The sequence below is a fragment of the Candida jiufengensis genome (assembly GCF_024610255.1).
Source record: "Candida jiufengensis strain CBS 10846 chromosome Unknown scaffold1, whole genome shotgun sequence".
NCBI classification, from domain to species: domain Eukaryota; kingdom Fungi; phylum Ascomycota; class Pichiomycetes; order Serinales; family Debaryomycetaceae; genus Lodderomyces; species Lodderomyces jiufengensis.
Window position 1 is genome coordinate 2,883,997 of NW_026261562.1, and position 21,999 is coordinate 2,905,995.

Here is a 21,999-nt window from a genome sequence, read left to right on the forward strand (position 1 = left end):
TTGTATAATAAAAAATTTTGCAACTTGAAACATTTTCTGTGGGGTGAAGTTGGTAGCCTTTTCACTTGTTTTAACGATCTTCAACTTTTTCTTTTTTTAAATTTTCAAAATAAAATAATTACACAAATTCTAAATTTTTTAAGTTTCAAAATTATAAACAAGTCACACATAAATTTCAATACTCAATTCACTTTAACTTCATATATATATTCGCTATGATTTTTAGACTACCTTCACTAATCATTAAGTCCTTTATACTATCATTTATAACATGGATAATACTAACGACATCGATCCCACAATTAATAATTCAACGAACAAATTCAGAAATCAAATCAAATAATTTCACAACTTCTGAATATCCAGTGAATTCAATTACCTTTCCTAAACAAATACCAATTCAAAATTCAAATGTATATTTTGTGATAGCTCACCCAGATGATGAAGTAATGTTCTTTGCACCAACTATATTAGAATTATCTAAATTACCATACAATAATAATTTGAATTTAATTTGTTTTTCAAAAGGTGATTTTTTTGAACCATTGAAAGATATAAGAACAGAAGAATTATATAAATCTACTAGAATTTTGGGAATAGACAAAGAGAAAGTTAAGATTCTAAATTATAAAGATGGAATGAATGAAACTTGGTCAACAAAAGATATAATAAATTCATTAACTTCTTTGATAGATTTTAAGAAAAATCAAGAAAATAATGTAATTATTACATTTGATGAATACGGAGTATCTAATCATCCGAATCATATTTCTTTATATCATGGAAGTAAATCATTTGTTGAAAAATTACCAAAATCAACAACAACAACAAAATTATATACATTAAAGACTTTAGGATTTTTTGAAAAATATAGTTTTACAATACTTACAAATATTGAAATTTTTGTCAATTATTGTAATTTTTTAATCCAAAAATTCATACCTATCATAAATATTAATATAAGTTTATTTGGTTCAACTTTGAAAAATTCTAAAAATTTAAATAATCAATCTAATAACGGCGGGTCTATCAAGATATATTCAGATTTAAATATGTTAAGTTGTAGTTATGCAGCTATGGCTTATGGTCATTTCAGTCAAATGGTTTGGTTTAGATATGGCTGGCTTTTATTTAGTAGATATTTAACTTATAATCATTTAATTGAAATATAACCTCCAACAACTAAATATTCTTGAAACCAAATTGTTTTTGACACCAATTACTTCCATGTTCGAAATATTCCTTTTTGGAAATTGATATTTTATTTAGTATATCATCATTTGACAAGTTTAATCCTCCATACCAACTCATTTCATCTTGTGGAATATCATTTTGATTGTCATGAACTTTAACAACCCATTTCAGTGGTAATTCTTTTGTTAATTCATTAGTCAATCTTGATTTGAAATTTTTGAGATTTGTTGTACCACCAACTAGAACTATATTTGACAGTAATAAAGGTCTTGTAATTTCGGGACATGTCATTATACTTGTTACGATTAAATCCGTCAAATTTTTAATTGGTGCAGATTGTATTACTGAACTTGATGCTGTGGTTGAATTCATTTCAAATATTATTTCTGGATGATATAAAGTTTCTGGTACTACAAATCTTTCATCATATAATTTTAAAATTTGAGAATCTTGTGATATTGATGGTGAATCTTTAGTCTTAACAAATCCAGTAGTTGTAGTTTTAAAATCAGGTAATATAAATTCACACATTTGTTCCTTTTTATTTTGTAAAGTTTTATTAAAATCTTCTGCTATAAAACATGTAGATTCTTTTATTGTATTTATTAATATTGGATCTTCTGAAATATCATAATGTCTAAAATTTATAATTTCTTTTAATAATCCATTCAATAAATTCCCTCCAACTGGTAATTTTTTTACACCTTCCCAATATACTTTTTGATAAATCATAGGTATAATCCAAGTTGAATTAAAACCTGAATCAATCACTAAAGTAAAATCTTGATTTACTGATAATGGATCAACACTAAAAGGAACTAATGAAGCAGGTATACATCTATAATAATCATTAAATCCATATTCTTCAAATATTATTTGATCAGTATTTGAAGATAATTGAGGTAATTGAAATGGAGTTTCAGTTAAAATTAAATGAATTTCAGATGGTTCAATTTCTTTATGTGATTGAATTTGATCAAAAGTATAATCCCATATTGGTTTTTCGGTTTCCCAAGATGTTAAATGCCCTTGATCATATGGTCTTTTAATTTGTAAACCAGAATATGCATTGGAATGAGATTTAAATTGATTTCCTATATGTATTAAACCATCTTTTGTTTTAGTTATTGCATTGAATATTTTTACAGGTTTCGATAGCACAGTATCATCATCATTATTGTTATGATTTGTATTTTCTGTATCTAGATTAAAGCCAGCTTTAATATTATATGAACCATTATCTATTATCAAATGTTGTTTTGACATGAAATTAATTTTGGTTGCCAATTCTTCAATATATTTTTAAAACTATAATTTTTTGTGTGTTTTGTTTATATACACCAGAGTGACAAATACTGATTAGTTTTGACATGCCACTGAAAGCGTCACTAAATTATTTTTTGCGTTCATATTTTTACCACAATAAGGTTCAAGTCGGAAATATGAATTATGTAAAACTAAAAAATTAATACAATAATAACCTCATCAATGTTTCAAACAAAGGGCCCGTCTCTTCAAAGGGCATTTTGACATAAAAATGCAAGAGCCACATATGAACAAATTCATTCAACTACTATTATACAGTTATACAATCATTACATTAGAAAATATGTGGGGAAGACAATAATACAATAATAATATTCAACTTCAAACTCGTACATAATAAAAAAGTGTCTTACTTAATTTCGAAGTACATTTATTATTTCAGAACAATCAAAAAAAATTGTTTTAAATAATTGGCGTATTATTTTTAAAATTTGAGTGAATTAATATATTTTTGTTTTTGATTTGATCATTTGTTTTTAATTTAAAGCCTATTAATTGGGGAAGTATTCATTCTTTTCAATATTCAAGTTTTATTTTACTTCATAAATTTAAATATTCTTAATTTTAATATCATTATTAGACAAATTGATTTAAGATTAAATCTTCAGATTAGATTGATTTAACACAAAAAATTTAAATTTTTATTCTATAAATAATTTTTTTTTTTTCCCCAGTTTAAGAAAAAATTAATTCTTAAATATTAAAAATTATTAAAAAAATTTATAAAGAAGATCTTTATTAGAATATATAAATATATTACAATACACTCAAATATTTTTACAACCAAGATTATATAATTGATATAAATTTACATTTAAGAACTCACATTAATCAGTAGTTCTTTGAAATTATAAAGTGTAAACGTACTCAACTATAAGTATAACTAAAATTTACATGCAACCACAGTTAGGTAATTAACTAAAGGTTATTTCGGACTTTTGCGAATCAAAAAAATATTGAAATAATAAGAAAATATATATTAATGAATTTTATCTTAGAACAGATATTTGAATTATAATAAATTTATTGATTAATAGATAAAAAGTTAAGAATTTTTCAAGCATAAGACTAATAATAATTTACTAAATCATGGCTTTCTTGTCAAAAGTTTTTGGTGATAAACTGCAATCTAATTCATCATCTCATCCAAGATCTCCTGCATCATCTCCAAGATCATCATCAAACTTAACTCCAATGAATTCATCTACTTCTACATCATCATCAATAGCTCCATCAAAATCACCTTCTTCAACAAATAATTATAAATCATTAACCTCATCTAGCCCCACAAATTATTCTGTTTCAATAACTTTAGAATCTCCTCCTATTATACTATATGGAAGTCCTACTGAGTCAACTGGATCAATAATATCTGGTTTATTGAGATTAATTACTATCACAAACATTGAATTAGAGAGTGTAACATTATCCTTAATACAAACTATGAAATATACAAAACCATTTATTTTATCAAATTCATCATCGAATTGTAAAGATTGTACAATAAGGAAAGAAGTATTAGCAAGATGGGATGTTTTAACTTCTAAATCAAATTTCACACCAGGTAATCATGCATATCCATTTTCACATCTTTTACCGGGATCATTACCACCAACATCAAAATTAGGTTCATCAAATTCAAATTCTTATATAAAATATGATCTTATAGCAGAAATTATTGCACTTGATTCATCACAAAGTAAAAAATTGACTTTACCAATAAATGTGAGTCGACTGATATTAAGAGGACCAGATCGTAATTCCTTGAGAATTTTCCCACCCACTGATGTAACAGCTAGTGCTGTATTACCTAATGTCATATACCCAAAATCTACTTTCCCAATAGAGTTAAAATTAGATAATATGGTAAGTAATAATCAACAAAGGAGATGGAGAATGAGGAAATTGGGTTGGAGAATAGAAGAAGATATAAAAGTAAGAGCTCATGTATGTGAGAAACATCAACTGAAATTGGAATCATTAAAAAAACAACATCAAAAACAACCACAAAAAAGAGAGAAAACGTCCGGTATGCATCATAGTACTATTCATACTCACACTTCATTAATTTCTAATCCAAGTATACAAAATTCAAATGATATACCAAATATAGACAATGAACAACCAGCAGATCAAATAGTAGATGATGGGAGTCACGATATAGAAGAAACAATAAGGTCTGGACCTTCAAATGCACATCAAAATTTCTTAGAAGATTTTGGAGATTCAAATATTAGAACTACCGAAGAAGCAGCTGTTAGTCCAAGTACGAATAATACAGTCAATACATTAACCCCTCAAAATTCAACATCAACTCAAAATCAATTAGAAAATGAGAAACATATTTATTTTGAAGAAACAAGAACAATAAGTTATGGAGAAATAAAATCAGGTTGGAAATCAGATTTTACAGGTAAAGGTAGAATTGAATTAGTTGGAAATATAAGTGCAAATAAATTTTCAACAGGTTCAAATAATCATATAACAAAAGTAAGTACTGATGATAATTATAAAATTGATAATGATTTTTCAAATGGTGCTAATGTATCTTGTGATATTGATGATCCAAATTTAGGTATATTTGTAAATCATACCTTAATTGTTGAGGTTGTTGTTGCAGAAGAATTAGTTCATAATGTTGAAAATAAAAATTTAAATGGGTTGAGACCAGTCATATCAAATAGTAGAGGTGCAACTATATCATCAAGAAGAAGATCTTCATCATCATCTGGTTCTCATCATGGTAATTCATCACCAACTTTAACTCCTCATACATCAAACCCCATACAATCTTCAAGTTCTAATCAACAACCTCAAAATATACCAATGGGAGTTCCAACTGGTGCAGCAAGAGTTTTAAGAATGCAATTTAAATTACCAGTAACTGAAAGATCAGGATTGGGTATAGCATGGGATGATGAAGTACCACCAACTTATGAAGATGTACGAACATTAAGTCCACCAAATTATAATGATCCTGCAACAATATTAAATAATTTAGTAACTCCACCAACAACACAAGCTACAATTCATGAAACAACACCAAATATTTTATATGGTAGAGGTGATACCCCATTAGTTGGTAGTTTTGCATTACAAGCACAAATTAGTCATTCAAGTATAGATGGAGTTGTTGATAATATTCAAGAACTATCTATATAAATATTACACAGTCATATACATTCATTCATAAATTTTGTTTGGTATTCTCTTCATACTCAAATTATCTCTTTTTAACTCTTTTTTGATTTTGATTGATCACTTATACCTCTCATAACATTTTCACTAGTACCTTCTATTAAAGATTCTTCATTATCATCATTATCATCACCATCACCACCAGTTCCATCACCAAATCTTTTAACTTTTAATATAGATCCATATAAATTAGTTAGAGCATTAATATCATTTATCACAGAAGGTCTTAAATCAAATACTAATTGTTTAAAAGAATTCGAATTTATGATACTAATTGGTAATTTATTTTCCATTAAAAATTGTAAAACATGTTTATGAAATCTTGTTGCTGAATACGGTTTTTTTTCATATTTAGCAAGTTCTTCATCATCTAATTCTTCATAATCTATATCTGATGCTGATTTTCCTTCTTCATCTTGTGCTTCTGAGATTTGATTTAGTTTAGATTTCAGATGTTTAGACTTCCAATTATCTTTTGATTGACTAGATCCTTCTGTGGTTGATTGTTGTTGTACTATTAATTCTTTTGTAATTTTATGAGTTTTTAAATGTTCACTTAATTTCTTTGGTGATCCTTTATCTGATGGTAATCTTTGTATAGTTTTTTTACAAACTTGACATTCAGCTGAATCAGTTTCATCTGAATCTGGATTTATAAAGAACTGCCATACCCATGATCTTCTTTTGGCACCAAATTTTTTACCTGGTTTATTTACTCTATGTTTTTTGGTTGGATTGGTTGATGATGATATTGTTGGAGATGTTGGACTTGGTTGCAATTGTTGACCATAAGGGTTTGATGATGTTTTGGTTAATGATGAACTACGTTGACTTTGTAATTGAGGTTGGAATTGTGTTGTATTTGATTCATTTGAATGAAGTTGAGAATTTTGTTGATTATGTAATTGTTGTTGATGTTGTTGAGCAATTTGTAAAGCTACAGCCTGCTGAGCTACGTCATTCTCAAGTCTTTCTGTACTTAAATTTGGATCATTGATACTATGTTGTAAATGTTGATGCAATTGAGGTAGTTGTTGATGTTGATTATGATGTTGATTATGATGTGGTTGTAAACTTCTTCTACTTTGTGAATTTAGCTGAATACCTTCACGTGCAGTACTTGTAGGAATAGATGATATTAACTGAGATGATTGGTAGCTTGGTTCATTTTGATTAATTGTTGAAGCTGGAATTGTTGAAGTTGGGGTCGGAGTTGGAGTAGCTCTTGAAGTTGAATTTGAAGTTGATGTTAATTCATTGGGTCTATTATTATTCATATAATAATCAGACGCGTTAAAAAAATTCATATATTATTAATTAGTTTAAAGCAACTTTTAATTTTATATCTCTTATCTATTATATTAAATTAATATGTAATGTATGTTTGTAATGTATGTTAAATAAAATATAATATCATTTACTGACAGACAGATTTTTTCAATTCCGGTTGTTCGTAACTTTATTATTTGTGTTGATTATTAATTTCTTTTTTTTTCTGTCCCCAGTTAATTAATTAATGTAAAAGAATAAATTTTGAATATTTTATTCTTTTTTTTTATGAAGTAAAAATTGAAACATTTATAAAATTGTTGTAAAGTAGAGTCATGGGAAAACCTGCAATATTCTAAAGTTTATATATATATTAGAGATGTTTATAAGGTTTATTGTTCATTTGAAGTAAATACTAAAAGTTTTAGTCAAGCAATTCCACATTATAAATCAATTGAACAACCGTACTTTCCTTACAAGTTTATTTATATTTTATTTTGGCTTATTTACATATTTAACGAGGGGATATACAAAATGGTATTTTTGTGTTGATTAATTTAAAACAAAAGAAATAACTAGAATGAAATGGAAGTAAATAGAAAATTGATGTTTGGTATTCACATTCCTAAAGTAGATAAGTAATCACCTGCTTTAAGCTTACGACCTTATCTAATCACTCTATCTTATGATTTAATTTATTGTTGTATTAACCGATATTTATTTTTGGAACAAGGGTTCCTTAATATAACGAAAGTGGACTACAAATTTACGAATAGGCAAATTCTTAAGGGGAAAGTGTCTACCTCCAGACATTAAATATATATTGAGTTCATAAGTTGCTCAAGTATATACATCTTTATAGACAAAATTATTATTGTTAATTATCGGATTATCTTTCACTTTAAAAAATGGAATTTAAAATGACGTAGAACGTACGTACATCTAACTAACTTAATTTAAGATTACATTACATCACTCTTCTACGTTCAATTACTATATTTAATTTAACAACTATGAAATTTATAATTAATTGGTTGGTTCTATATTCTTTACTTCGTAAATTTTTTTTTTTTTGGATATGAATATTTCCTAACTTGTTTTTTGCATCCAGCATTATTTGCATTTTGTGTAACATTCTGTTGCAAAGAAAAAAAATAATTTTTTTCAGGTTGCAAAAGAAAGTTTGACATTTGTATCAAACAGGTCAGTTGAACCAGCATTTCATGCGTGGACGAAATTTTAGTTGCTCGTAATGCTGCATAGATGATTTGAACAATAGAAAACAGTCGTTTTATACATTCCATATATAAAGTCAAAGTTTCCAAACTTCTAAATATTTTATAACTTTTTCTTTTTTTCCAAACTCAATTACATTTATTCATTCACTTAATACCCATCAAAAAGTTCATTTGTTAGTACTTTATACCCAAATCAAGATTTGATTTTAAAACATTATACACTCGTTAATTCCAACTTTAGTCAATCATTAGTTTTATTATTCTAACTACAGTCATTCATTACTTTATCTTATTTTCTACAATTTATCACATTCTCATAACATAATACCTATCAATGAAATTCATAAATTTATTATCAACCTTGACTTCACTTTCATTAATTTCACAAACATTATCTGCTCCAATTGACCAAAAAAGAGATGATTCAGGTGATGAAGTCGTTGTTGTAAAACTTAAAACAACTATACAAAAAACTCAAACAAATACTCATATTGTAAATGCTCCAACTTCAACTTATACAAATTATATTGTTAGCGCAAGTACAAAAACTGTAACTCATTATACTGCAACAGTAACTTCAACTATTTGGGGAATTGCTCATACTTATACAAGTGTTGCTACTACCCCAATATCTGCTGCTGATGTTCAACCTATTACTGAAAATGAAGTTCACCCATCATCATCAACTGAGGTTGCTCAACCAATTACCACAACTGAGACTACAGAACAACAAATAGAGACTACAAATGCTGCAGCTGCTACTACTACAAGTTCATCTACAAGTTCATCAACTTCAATTGCTGCTCAAGTAACTTCAAAATCACCTGCTGCAAGTCCATCAACAACTAATGAAGTACCAGCTCCAACAACTACATCAACATCATCAACTGGCTCAACAACCTCAACAACTAGCTCAACAACCTCATCTTCTGCTACCACATTGGTTGAACCAAGTACATCAAATATTGCAGTTGCAGAAACTACATCAACTTCATTAGAACCAGCAATTACAGTTTCAAATGATCAATCAGATGGTCCAACAATTACAGCAGCTAATTCAGTACCAACATCAACTGATTCTTGGATAATTGAAAATGTCACAACTTTAACATCATCAGGAGTTTGTTATATAAATTATGATTATTATTATGCAAGTGATGATGCTGAAACTACTGTAACGCTGACTTCAACAATTTATGCTACTGTTACTCTTAATTGAGTTTTTTCGGTTTTCTAGAATTTATTAATGTGGATTTTTTACGAAAGTTTCGGTTTTAGTTAATTTTTTTCGGTTATGTATGTTAGTTTCTGCTTCATTAAAGAAGTTATTCGGTAATTTTAGTCTTTTTTTTTAATCTTCGTTTATTTGTGTAGTTTATATTAATTGAAATTTGTTTAGAGAAAAACTTTGATGTAGTGATAATTTTTGTACTATTTAGTACTTTTGCAACCAAATATTTTTTTTTGCTGGATTCTCGACTAAATTGAGTATTATGCAAGTAAAAAATCTAGTTTCATTTGATCTATAAATTAATTCATAGGGTGAATCCAATTAACAATCTACATTAATAGAGATAATTCATGCTAAAGATGATCAGATACGGTCATAAATTATTAATGATTGAAATACTACTTCTTTTATATATAATGAGCCAAATAGAACACGACAATGACGTTTGGTGCAGCTGGGAAAATTTCACTCAAAATCTTTAATCATTCTCGACAGTTTAAGAAAGCGACGAGATCGATGTATCATTTATCCTTCTCAAAATCAAGTTAGAAATTTGAGTTTTACGGACTTTTTGTATTTAGAAATTTTGTAGTGATCTAGAAATTGTGCACAAAAACAAAAATTCCATACATGGTAAAAATCTCATACTAAAAAGGTTTTGCAACGTTGACAACATTTTATATTGGTCCTCTCAACTATGAAATTAACACCTAGCTGAAGCAAATTACATACATAGTTGAGCAAGTGAAACGAAAGTGATATTGCATTAAATTTTAATTCTAAATTTCTTTATTAATTTTGGATATTGCATTGTAGATAGCTCTTCCCTTGTTTTGTGCTATCGAAATATATTGTAATTTTTTTTCTCTTCAAAATAAATTTCTTGGGAAGGGAAAATCAGTAATCTTAGGTTGATCAACAATTCAATCTTATACAATTTAAAATTGATCAGTAATGAGTGACTTTGTATATCAAGGAGAAGACTTTGATGATAAAGTTAGAAAACAAGTTGAATTTTATTTTTCAGATTCTAATTTACAACAAGATAAATTTTTATGGAAAATTTATGAGTCAAATGATGGATGGGTTGAATTAAAAACTATTTTAACATTCGGAAGAATGAAACAATACAGACCAGAAGAAAAAGTTATTGACGCATTAAAATCAAGTGATAAATTAATTTTAAGTGATAATAATGACATGATTAAGAGAAAAGATCCATTGAAAGACTTAGATGAAGTCAAAAATACCAAAAAGAAAAACACAGTCCATATCGAAGGATTTTCTCATGATTTATCACAAGAAGATGTAGAAAATTGGTTCAATGAAAAAATTATACCATTTTTACCAAATGATAAAGAAATTTGCTCAATTCGTAGAATTAAAGGAAGAGTCAATAAAAATTTCTTTGGAGTTGTTGATGTTGAATTTAAAAATGAACAAGATGCTGAATTTTTAGTTAAAGATGATGTTGAATTAAGTTACGAAAAAGGTATTTTAACAAAAGACGAAGCAAAAGATTTAGATAAAAAACAACTTTTAAAAAAAATGTCATTATTAACTTTCCAAGAAATGAGAGAAAGCAGTAAAAGATTTGGTCAAAATGAAGTCACCAAAAGAAGAAACAGTTTTAACGAAAACAATAAAAACAAAAAATTCAAGGGAAACAATCAAAAAGGTAAAAAATTCAACAAAAACAATCACAATCAGAAGAAAGGAAATAATAATAGAAATAAAACAAGTGAGGATCAACCAAAAGAAGAAAACAAACTTGATAAAGTTAATGAAGAAGGTAAAGTAGTTAATGGGGAAGAAAAATCAGCAAACAAAGAAGACCAACCACAACAACAACAAGAAACAGGTAAGAAGGAGGAACTTACTACTCAAATTTCAGACACAACTGACAAAAAACAAGAGGAACCAGCAGCAGCTGAACTCAAAGAATAACTTTACTTGTCAAATGTCTATTTATGTTAAATGTAAATGTATACTAGTGTTAAATATATAATGTAACTAGCAAAGTATATTGGTATTTTATTTGTTTGTCTCTTCAATATTCTGGTCAAGTTTACTACTTCGACCTCAACCACAAAGTCTAGAGCTGGAAAAATTGTTACAGTACTAACATTAGACCTAATAGGATTCATGGTACAATTGATTCTCTTGCTTGTTTCTCAAATGCTGCTTAAGTTTTACACTATTTTTTTTATTATACTATAATACATAAAAAACGCGTCTTATTTTGTGTTATTTGTTTAATTTTTGTTTTGTATTTTGTTTTAACAAATCTTACTATTAAAAACATTACCTCAAGATCATTCAAGGCTAATTAACGCCAATTAACCCAGACAAAATTATATTAGGCATGGCTGTGGAAGAATCTTTCATGACCTCAGTTAGCAAGAACTTTGGACCCAATACTAAATTATCAGAAGATGAATATGATAAACTTTTTTCATTAACTCAAATATTTCATAATGATTTAGAAGATTTATACATAGAATGGGAATCATTTAATTTTGCAGAAGGTGAAGATTTAGAATTACAAATGACAAATTTGATAAAATTTCATGATTATTTACAAAATAAACTTACAAACAATAAATTTACTCCAAGCTCAAACAAAGTCAACAAAGATACAAATTCAGGAAGAAAACCATTGTCAAAACGAAGTATGAATAATGAAAATACTCCTTCAACACCTCAAATTAAAAAAAGAAAAACTATTGAAACTTCATCACCTGCACCAGGTGACTATGATACTGCAAATAATACATTCACAACCTCACCAATAAAAGCGACAAAACAATCACATACATTATTAGAGACTTTAAATCCTCAAATTGAAAGTTTCGAGCTAACCACTAAGGATATAAATCCAGTGAAATTAGCTGCAAATTTTGATCCTTCAAAGTATAAATTTCGTACGATGCAAATGAAATTGTTAGAAAGTGCAGATGTTTTAGATGATCAGATAGATACCATGGCTGAATTATATCAAGAACAAAATAAAACTGAAGATTTACAATTTGGTAATCCATGTTTAAGTTCACAATTCGATATTATATGTTGTGGTAGAATTGTTCCGGATTCTCCAAATTATAATCAAGAAATTTTAAACAATAAATCATTATACTTGGAAACGTCTAGACTCTCAGGGGTTGGTCAAAGAATTCCATTAGATTTATCCAAACTCAAAGGTTATTCATTTTTCACAGGTCAAATAGTAATTTTAAAAGGAAGAAATCCTACGGGAAAAGAGTTTTATGTTGAACAAGTTATGCCAATGCCACAATTAGGTACTCCCGTTTCAAGTAAGGAAGAATTAGAAGAATTTGAAACCCTACAAAATGGTGAAGGATTAAAAGTTGTTGTTGCTTCAGGTCCATATTCCAACCTGAATAAATTAGCGTATACTAAATTGGAGAATTTAATAGAGAAAATCAATAATGACATACATCCAAATGTTGTGATATTAAATGGCCCTTTCATTGATCTTACTAATAAAGAAGTAGAACAAGGTGAGTTTACAAGTTTGCCAAAAGATCAACAACCTAGAAATCTCGATGATGTATTCAAAATTATAATAACACCATTGTTGAAAAAAATAGATTCTAAAATACAAGTCATACTATTACCATCATTAAAAGATAGTTGTTCTGATCATTGCTCATATCCTCAAGATTCATTTGACAGAAAAAAATTTCAATTACCTAAAAATATTAAAGTTTTTCCAAACCCTTCAAGTTTTGCCATAAATGAGATGTTAATAGGTTCATCAAATCTTGACATTTTCAAAGATTTAAAAGAAGTCTTAAAACAAGATGATACATTATCTAGCAATAGATTTGACAGAATCATCAACCATATTTTTGATCAGAGAAGATATTATCCAGTAATTCCTGGTTCTATTGCAACAATCACAACACAATCAGAGAATGTCGCTGATCTTTCAAATGGTGCATCAGGAGAATTTTTGAATGGTTTAAATATAGGTGGATCATGCTTAGAAATTCCATATATGGGGTTATCTGAATTAGGTTCTTCAATTCCAGATGTTTTAATTTTACCATCAGAATTGAAAGTATTTGCTAAAATTGTAAAAGGAGTTGTTGTCATAAATCCTGGACAATTTATAAGACCAAGTAAATCGAGTGAAGTTGAAGATGGTAGTTACGTTGTTTTAAGTTTATTACCACCAAAAGTTAATGAAATTGATGAAAACAATGTTGAAAAAGTTGCAAATGAAAATGATTTATATCATCATAATATTTATAAACGTTCAAGAGTAGATGTGTATACTAGTTAAAAAGATCAATATTTATTAGAGGTAAATTCCTTTGTAAGAAATTGTAAGATATAAGTTGCAAATATTTGCAAATTCAAAACACGCACATTTTATCCTTTCCTTTTAAACTCTCAAGACAAATGATAAATATATGAACCATCAACTACTCAGAAGAGCACTTAATACTATATATGGTAGATCATGCACTAGAATTATACGGCATTTCCATTCATTAAAACCACTTAGCCAAGTAATCTCATTACCATCATCTGCAAACGATCAGATTTCCACTACAAATAAACTCATACCTGAATTTCAAGCCGCGTTTAATAATGTCAATAATCACCAGTACAAATTACGAGATTACCAAGAAGAAGCAGTTAATGCCGTCCTTGAAAGTTTAGATAGTGGCATAAAAAGACCTGCTGTGGTAATAGCAACAGGTGGAGGTAAAACAGTTGTATTTTCACATTTAATTAATCATCTAAAGCCCTTAGATTCAAAACGAGGAAATAAGGTCTTAGTACTAGCACATACGGAAGAATTAATAGATCAAGCAGCTAATAAGATTAGAACTATGAATCCTCAATTGAAAGTTGATATTGAAATGAGGAGATTAAAAGCTGGACCAGATTGTGATGTAGTGGTTGCATCAGTACCAAGTTTGAAAAGTAGGAAAAGATTGGAAAGATATAATCCAATGGAGTTTAAAAGTATTATTATTGATGAATGTCATCACGCACCAGCAATTTCTTACAGGAAAATTTTGAAGTACTTCAAAGCTTTAGATGATAATCCTACAATTAGTGTGATTGGATTTACAGCAACTTTTATTAGATTAGATGGACAAGCTTTAGGACATGTTTTTGAAAAAATAGTATTTGAAAGATCTTTAAGTAATATGATATCAAGTAAAGAATTAGCTGATGCTAGAATTAGTGAAGTTCAAGTTGATATGAACTTGAATAAAGTTTCACGACTGAAAGTTGATTATGATTCTACGAGTTTATACAATACAATGAAAGAAATCGATTTCAACGAAAAACTTATCTTGTCGTATTTGAGACTACAAAAGGATACTAATTGTAATAGTACATTAATCTTCTGTGTTAGTATTGATCATTGTTATGATGTTTGTTCTCAACTTCAAAGACATGGAATTAATGCACAATATGTTACTGGTCAAACATCGAAGACAGAAAGAGCTGCAATAATTGAGGATTTTAAACTAGGTAAAATACCAGTGCTATGTAATGTTCAAGTTTTTACTGAAGGTACAGATATGCCAAATATAGATTCATTAATTTTAGCAAGACCTACATTGTCAAGATCATTAATGGTACAAATGATCGGTAGAGGTTTGAGATTACATAAAGGCAAAACTCATTGTCATATTGTTGATATGGTTGACATCACAAAACAAGGTATTGATGTGGTGCCGACTTTGGAAGGAGAAGATTTGGCAAGTGCTAAAACTTATAAAGAAGAAGAACCAGAGGAGGAGAAAGAAGAAGAAGAACTAATAGAGAACCCGACTTGGACTGACAATAATAGAGAAAAGGCTATAGCTCGAATATTGGATTATCATAGAAAAGAAATCGTTACATTAAAAGAGCAAGACCGTGTATTTTCTCCACCTGCTATATGGTTTCAAGATAATGAGATTACTAATAGAGTTTTACTAAAAGGTAAATATCCGTGGACTGTCATTAAAAGTAATTCCACTTGGGGGATGCAAGGTAAAAATGATGATTACTTTATATTAAACAAAGTCGTCAGAGATGGTAAATATTTATTTGAGGTACTGCATCATACTCATCTGACTAAAATTAAAAACATCATACATACTAGTGAGAATTTACTTAATATTTTCCAGTCTTTAAATGAAAACTATAAAGCTCATATGGAATACGCTGAAAGGTCAAATACATTTGCAAGAAAAGCCAGTAAAAAGCAAGTTGCTTGGATAATGATGTTAATTGATAAAAAGATTGACTCGTTTATGAGAAGGAAAAACGTGAGAATTTCCAAATTAGAGTTTTCAGAATATGTTTCAAATGTTTTGCAAAATGAAAGGCAAGCTTTAACTGGTAAATTAATTTTTGCTTTAAAGTATCAAGGGGAAAATGAATATGAATTGATTAAGTGTGCTCAAGTATTAAATAACGCGTATAAAGTATACAATCTGTCCTAAATTAGTTTTTTTGTAGAGATTTTAATAGTCTTGTAAATTATATTGGCACGATTTTTCGCAGTCAAATTTGTAATCACAAAATTTAGTTTGTTTTTCAAGTAAAGATACAAATTCGAATATAACCTACTAAAGAACAATCAAAATACACTAAAATTAGCATATATGAGACTAACACTACTACCGATATTTACATCTGTATTTTTTGCTACTTTAATAGCGTCAGAGGTAGTTTTATCAGACCAGCAAAATGCTTTTGATACAATTCAAAAATCAAATCATACAAATAATTGGGCAGTATTAGTATCAACTTCAAGATTTTGGTTCAATTATCGTCATATGGCTAATGTTTTAAGTTTTTATAGAACAGTAAAAAGATTGGGTATACCAGATTCACAAATTATATTGATGTTATCGGATGACATAGCATGTAATTCAAGAAATGCATTTACAGGTACAGTTTTTAATAATATGGATCAAGCATTAGATTTATATGGAGATAGTATAGAAGTTGATTATAGAGGTTATGAAGTAACAGTTGAAAATTTTATAAGATTATTAACAGATAGATGGGGACCAGAACAACCAAGATCAAAAAGATTATTAACTGATGAAAATTCAAATATTTTAATTTATTTGACAGGACATGGAGGGAATGAATTTTTAAAATTTCAGGATGCGGAAGAAATTGGAGCATATGATATAGCAGATGCATTTGAACAAATGTATGAAAAGAAAAGATATAATGAAATATTTTTTATGATTGATACATGTCAAGCTAACACGATGTATGAAAGAATATATTCACCAAATATTTTATGTGTTGGATCATCAAGATTAGATGAAAGTTCTTATAGCCATCACTCAGATATGGATATTGGAGTTGCAGTTATTGATAGATTTACTTATTATTGTTTAGATTTTTTGGAAAAAATTAATAGAAATTCAAAAGAAACAATGAATAAATTATTTGATGTTTTAACTTTTGAAAATGTTCATTCTCATGCAGGTATAAGAACTAATTTGTTTAAAAGAGATATTAATAAAGTATTATTAACTGATTTTTTTGGCAATGTTCAAAATGTTTTGGTTGATGATGAGGGTTCAGACAAAGATGTCTTAAATTCTACAGTAAAAGCATTTAAAGATTCAAATAAAATTCAACTAAGCGCACTTAAAAAAGAAATCATAAGGGGATTGCCTCAATTTGGGTTTGAAACAGATAGTAACGACGACGTATCATCTAATTTATCAAAATTAATAACACAATCTCAAGCCAAAGCAGTTACAATAATTACAATAATAATTATATCAACAATATGGTTTTTCTCTCCAAAGGCTTAAACTTTTATAGATATAATTGGTAATAAAAACATATTCAAGAGTAACTATTATAAAAATCTATGAACTCTTCAAAAGCAATAGATAACTTTTGATATCAATTGTCAGTAGATATTATATATAGAATCGCGTATTAATTTTAATATCACAAAAATAAGAATTATAATTTTATGTTTACATTTTTCTTACAACCAAATTATTTTAAAACATATCATAAATCTATTAGATCAATTGAAATATTTTTTACAACTCATCGTTTAAATAACCTTCAAACTTCAGATCTGAACATTAATTGATTGCCTTCATAATTGAGTTATAGATTTCATACATGTATATTAATATTAATTTATAATAATCTATAAAATCAATCCATTTTTAATTTCATAGTTCATTCTTTTTGCATTTACAACCAATCATGATAAACTCAGACTCAGCAAAAGATCTACTAGATACTTTCAATTCAGATACTATATCCAATAATGCAAAATTTGAACATATCCAATCACTTAAAACTCATATAAAAAAAGACTCAATAGACTTATTGAAAGTACCAATTTATTTACAAATAATAATGAAAGGATTAGAATTAAATGATTCAAGAATCACTAGTGTTAGCTTTAACTCATTATCATATTTAATCAAAAGAATTAGTGTCCAAGATAAATCAGGTAAAATATTAAAAGATCAGAGTTTTTTGATTCTCCCAATTTTAATAAATAAACTTGGAAGTAGTAATACATCAGTTGCCAAAAAGGCGCTTGAAGACTATTGGTTAAGCTCTCCTAATGAAGTTGAAAAGGCTTTGAATGAAATATCATTCAATACAAATAACAAACAACTTATCATTGAATCAATACGGTGGATAATTCAAATTGTTAAAGACATAAGTAAAAAATTTAATATTGCTTACTTTATTCCTGATATTATCCGATCATTATCAAATATTTCAAATGACAAAGAATTAATTGATACCGTAAACAGTTTAATGGATATTTTCGTTCAAAATTCAAATGATACCGATGCTGCAAATCATATTCAAGATCAGTTTGATTTATTTAATATACCACATAATGGAGTATCAATCACACTACCAAGAAGCAAATCAAATTCAGCAGCATCAACATCAACGATCAACCAACTGATTTCCAGCAATTTTGGCAAAAGCAATGGATCTTTTACCAAACCTTCTGCTGTTGAGGAATTTCCCAAAATACGTGAAAACAAAAGTCAAGAAGTCCAACCATTTGAAGCAAAATTATCTGAATTATTACTAAAAAATAAGTATGAGCTTGAATCCCTGATTGGTCTGAAGGAAATTCTAAATGCAACAGAATTATACAATATTTTTGATTCATACATCAATCATTTCGAAGGAAAAGAAACAGAATCTAATTGGAAATTGAGAGAAAAAGATATTGTCGAGGTAAGAGGTATTATTAGAGGATCAGCTTCAATTAAGTTTATATCGGATTTGATATCTTGTCTAAAAAACTTTGCAGTTCCACTTTGTAAAGGTGCAAGTTCATTGAGAACTACATTATGTACCCATAGTTGTCAATTAATTAAAGAGTGTGCAATAATTTTCGAAGTAGAATTTGATGCATGTGCTGAATTGATTTTTCCAACATTAATGAAACAATGTTTATCAACTAAAAACATAACATCATCTAATGCAAATATGGCAGTTGCTGCATTCTATGCAAATCTACCTTATAATCAAAGACTATTAAATAAAATTTCGAGTTCAATGGCTGAAAGAAATCATCAACCAAGACTATTTTCCACATTGTGGTTACAAATTTTACTTTTAAGGTACTCATTAGATAATTCATTTTTTGGTCATCATTTACCACATGTAATAGATATATCAAATAAACTATTAATTAAATTATTAAAAGATGCAAACCCCAATGTCAGACAAATGGCAAAAGATTATTATTGGTGTTATTCGCAAATACTCCCAGAGGAATCCGAGAAACTTGTTAAAAGACTAGACTCAAGTACTGTTAAAGCACTAGAAAGATCTCAACGTGAATTTAGTTTTACAACCACTACACCAACCACAAGAGTGTTAACTTCAAGATCCTCAAGACCTTCATTGAGAGAGCCAATGTCAATGTTAATGTCTGAGAGAGCTAGAGAAACAAAACAAGAACGCTCTTCGTCTCGAATGGAATCAAGAGAATCCTCACATAATCCATCTGTATTATCATTACCTAAGAGAAATCCAAAACTCGACAATAAACCACCACATATAACTAATAGACCATCACCAAGAGCATCAAGTTGGAATCCACAACCAAAACCAACTAATTCAGCTGAGAGAGAAAGAAGTAGAACAGAAGTTCTAAAGACGTCACCATTGGAAAATGAAGAAATAGTAAAAAATTCACCAAAATTAGAATCAAAAGAACCGTTAAAGAACAGACATGAAATAATGATTGAGTACTTTGCATCAAAGGATGCAGATAAAATTTACGAAGGTGTAATAATGCTAATTTCAGCAATCTACAATAAAGATGATTTCACAAATTCATACACATTAAAGAGTAAATTAAGATACATTAGTGAAAAAGATCCATTTTTATTGAAACAATTATTTCCTTCTACAAATAATGAGTTATTCAGAAAAAGCTCTAAATTATTCTCCATTGAAGATTTTAATAGAACCTGTTGTATTTTATTTAATGATCTTGATCAAAATGTTGTTGACTTAATATGTTCATGCTATGAGTTACTGGATTTTATTGATACACACTTGAAATTACTAAATTATACAATCGAATATCCAAATATTCCTGGAAATAACAACTTTAAATTGCAAATATCGAATTACCAATTCAAAATTGCTCAGCTGTGTTTACAAGCTCTTCTGATTGTTTTCATAAATTCCCCAATCACAGATGTTCAATTTGGCGAAATTTTCCACACCTTGGTTTCATTAATTATGGTTTCAAAACAACATCTGAAGACTTTTTATCTTTTGAAGCAATTGTTTTGTCAATTATATTCAAACGATTGTAATAAATTTTTGCTGTTGCTAGATGATATTGAATTTAATTTAAAAGATGAAGTGGAATTAATTGTTGGAATCGATAACAATATCATGACGGTGATTGAAAAACCTTTAGATAATTCTGTATTTGAAATGACTGAAATTAATCCTGGTAAAATTGAAATTTTTGAACCTAAAGAGTCTTCGAATGGTGGTTTTACTATGGTGGTACCTCACAGAAATTCAAATGACTTGTTAGATCATGAGGAAGCTGAAGATGAGGATATGAAAGATGAACCACAAGCAATACACGAACTGAACGATATTGATGACCCATTTATTGAAACTTCATTTCACGGTAAACCTTTCAAATTGGTCAAACATAGATATTCCACGGAAAAAGAAGATCAAGGTGGAATAAGTCATCAATCAAGTGAAACTTTGAATTCAATTAATTCCAAAAAATCAGAATCATTAGTTGATGAATTTTCTCAAATAAATATTGCACCGCCACCTTTCCTGGTTCATCATAATCGTAAATCTAGTCCAACCAGATCACCTACCATTGAGTCATTACAAACAATGATTGAGAAAGTAGATCCATTAAATCCAATTTCAAATAAAATTCGTAAAATTAGTATTTATGAAGACAATGATTGTAAAAAGACTAGTGAGAATGGTTATAATAACTCCAATGGTAAATTATATATGAACAATAACCATCAAGATTGGAATTGGGAAAATATCACGTACAATGTAAACTCATTTAAATTCAATAATTTTAACATTGGTAATATTTCATCAGTTGAACAATTTGAGTTTAGTTGTGTCAAATTGGCCAATTTTATTGTAAACAACTCTGAAGAAGAGGAAGAAATCAATGGAGTAATATCAAATTTATCATCAACATTAGAAAGCTTGACTACTACAAATTATGAATTTAGAGAATTTTTCTTAAAAAATGGTAAGCACAAATTATCCAATTCTTTGATTTCATTTTCCAAAAATTATAAATTTGCAAATAACACTAATAATGGCAACAATGGAAATTCTGAGGAAATTTATCAACAACAACTGCAGAGAATACTTGACTTTTTATATCTTTTGAAATTAATATTAAAATATGATGAATTAATTGATCTTCATCAAGTATGGGAAGTATTAAATAAATTAAATTCATTAATCAAAATCGAAAATCAATTATATTATGCATGGATTGAAATTTTACAACAAATTAATTCAAACAACAATTTAAATCAAAAAATGTATGAAATAATAATTGAAAGTTTTGAAAAATTATCAACAGAATCAACAAATAACGAATTTCCAAAAAATTCCCAGATTATAATAAATTTATCATTAATTTACTTATCAAATTTCATAAACAACTTGGAATTTTTAAATCAAGAAGAAATAAACTTGAAAAAATTAGATTTATTATTAGGAAATTTTTTCAACCTGAATGATATAAATTTGCGAAAAAACTCAATCATATGTTATAGTAAATTGTTTAAAATTTCTTCAAATTTTGATTTTAAAACTGTTGAAGTCTTGAATCAGTTAAAGAAAAAATATTCAATTTCTCAACAAAGGCTTATTGAATTTTATAGTCAAAAATAATATGGTGGTGCTAAATTAGAACTAAATAGAGTATACTTATAGTATATAATTTTTAATGATGATAATGATGTAAGGTACAAATTTGAACTACAACAAACTCTAATTATA

At 27.9% G+C, this 21,999-nt stretch overlaps 10 protein-coding genes across 10 annotated transcripts; 8 read left to right on the forward strand and 2 right to left on the reverse strand. All coding sequences in view use genetic code 12, as the record gives it.

Annotated features, from left to right (window-relative positions):
* Positions 1–215: 215 nt before the first annotated feature.
* Positions 216–1,172, forward strand: KGF54_005020 (N-acetylglucosaminylphosphatidylinositol deacetylase; the record flags this gene model as incomplete). Its single annotated transcript, XM_051765783.1, has 1 exon — positions 216–1,172. The coding sequence occupies one exon, from the start codon at positions 216–218 to the stop codon at positions 1,170–1,172; it is 957 nt and encodes a 318-aa protein (XP_051619061.1).
* A 10-nt stretch (positions 1,173–1,182) lies between these two features.
* Positions 1,183–2,460, reverse strand: KGF54_005021 (uncharacterized protein; the record flags this gene model as incomplete). Its single annotated transcript, XM_051765784.1, has 1 exon — positions 1,183–2,460. One exon carries the CDS (start codon positions 2,458–2,460, stop codon positions 1,183–1,185), a length of 1,278 nt encoding a protein of 425 aa, XP_051619062.1.
* A 1,149-nt stretch (positions 2,461–3,609) lies between these two features.
* Positions 3,610–5,682, forward strand: KGF54_005022 (uncharacterized protein; the record flags this gene model as incomplete). Its single annotated transcript, XM_051765785.1, has 1 exon — positions 3,610–5,682. One exon carries the CDS (start codon positions 3,610–3,612, stop codon positions 5,680–5,682), a length of 2,073 nt encoding a protein of 690 aa, XP_051619063.1.
* A 71-nt stretch (positions 5,683–5,753) lies between these two features.
* KGF54_005023 (uncharacterized protein) lies at positions 5,754–7,025 on the reverse strand (the record flags this gene model as incomplete). Its single annotated transcript, XM_051765786.1, has 1 exon — positions 5,754–7,025. The coding sequence occupies one exon, from the start codon at positions 7,023–7,025 to the stop codon at positions 5,754–5,756; it is 1,272 nt and encodes a 423-aa protein (XP_051619064.1).
* A 1,534-nt stretch (positions 7,026–8,559) lies between these two features.
* Positions 8,560–9,444, forward strand: FGR41 (Fgr41p; the record flags this gene model as incomplete). The annotated part of the gene is made up of 1 exon (XM_051765787.1): positions 8,560–9,444. The coding sequence occupies one exon, from the start codon at positions 8,560–8,562 to the stop codon at positions 9,442–9,444; it is 885 nt and encodes a 294-aa protein (XP_051619065.1).
* A 966-nt stretch (positions 9,445–10,410) lies between these two features.
* Positions 10,411–11,403, forward strand: LHP1 (Lhp1p; the record flags this gene model as incomplete). Its single annotated transcript, XM_051765788.1, has 1 exon — positions 10,411–11,403. The coding sequence occupies one exon, from the start codon at positions 10,411–10,413 to the stop codon at positions 11,401–11,403; it is 993 nt and encodes a 330-aa protein (XP_051619066.1).
* A 418-nt stretch (positions 11,404–11,821) lies between these two features.
* Positions 11,822–13,765, forward strand: KGF54_005026 (DNA-directed DNA polymerase alpha subunit; the record flags this gene model as incomplete). The annotated part of the gene is made up of 1 exon (XM_051765789.1): positions 11,822–13,765. One exon carries the CDS (start codon positions 11,822–11,824, stop codon positions 13,763–13,765), a length of 1,944 nt encoding a protein of 647 aa, XP_051619067.1.
* A 130-nt stretch (positions 13,766–13,895) lies between these two features.
* KGF54_005027 (DEAD/DEAH box helicase) lies at positions 13,896–15,938 on the forward strand (the record flags this gene model as incomplete). The annotated part of the gene is made up of 1 exon (XM_051765790.1): positions 13,896–15,938. The coding sequence occupies one exon, from the start codon at positions 13,896–13,898 to the stop codon at positions 15,936–15,938; it is 2,043 nt and encodes a 680-aa protein (XP_051619068.1).
* Positions 15,939–16,100: 162 nt separating this feature from the next.
* On the forward strand, positions 16,101–17,279 carry GPI8 (GPI-anchor transamidase; the record flags this gene model as incomplete). The annotated part of the gene is made up of 1 exon (XM_051765791.1): positions 16,101–17,279. The coding sequence occupies one exon, from the start codon at positions 16,101–16,103 to the stop codon at positions 17,277–17,279; it is 1,179 nt and encodes a 392-aa protein (XP_051619069.1).
* Positions 17,280–17,691: 412 nt separating this feature from the next.
* Positions 17,692–21,891, forward strand: KGF54_005029 (uncharacterized protein; the record flags this gene model as incomplete). Its single annotated transcript, XM_051765792.1, has 1 exon — positions 17,692–21,891. One exon carries the CDS (start codon positions 17,692–17,694, stop codon positions 21,889–21,891), a length of 4,200 nt encoding a protein of 1,399 aa, XP_051619070.1.
* Between the last annotated feature and the right edge of the window lie 108 nt (positions 21,892–21,999).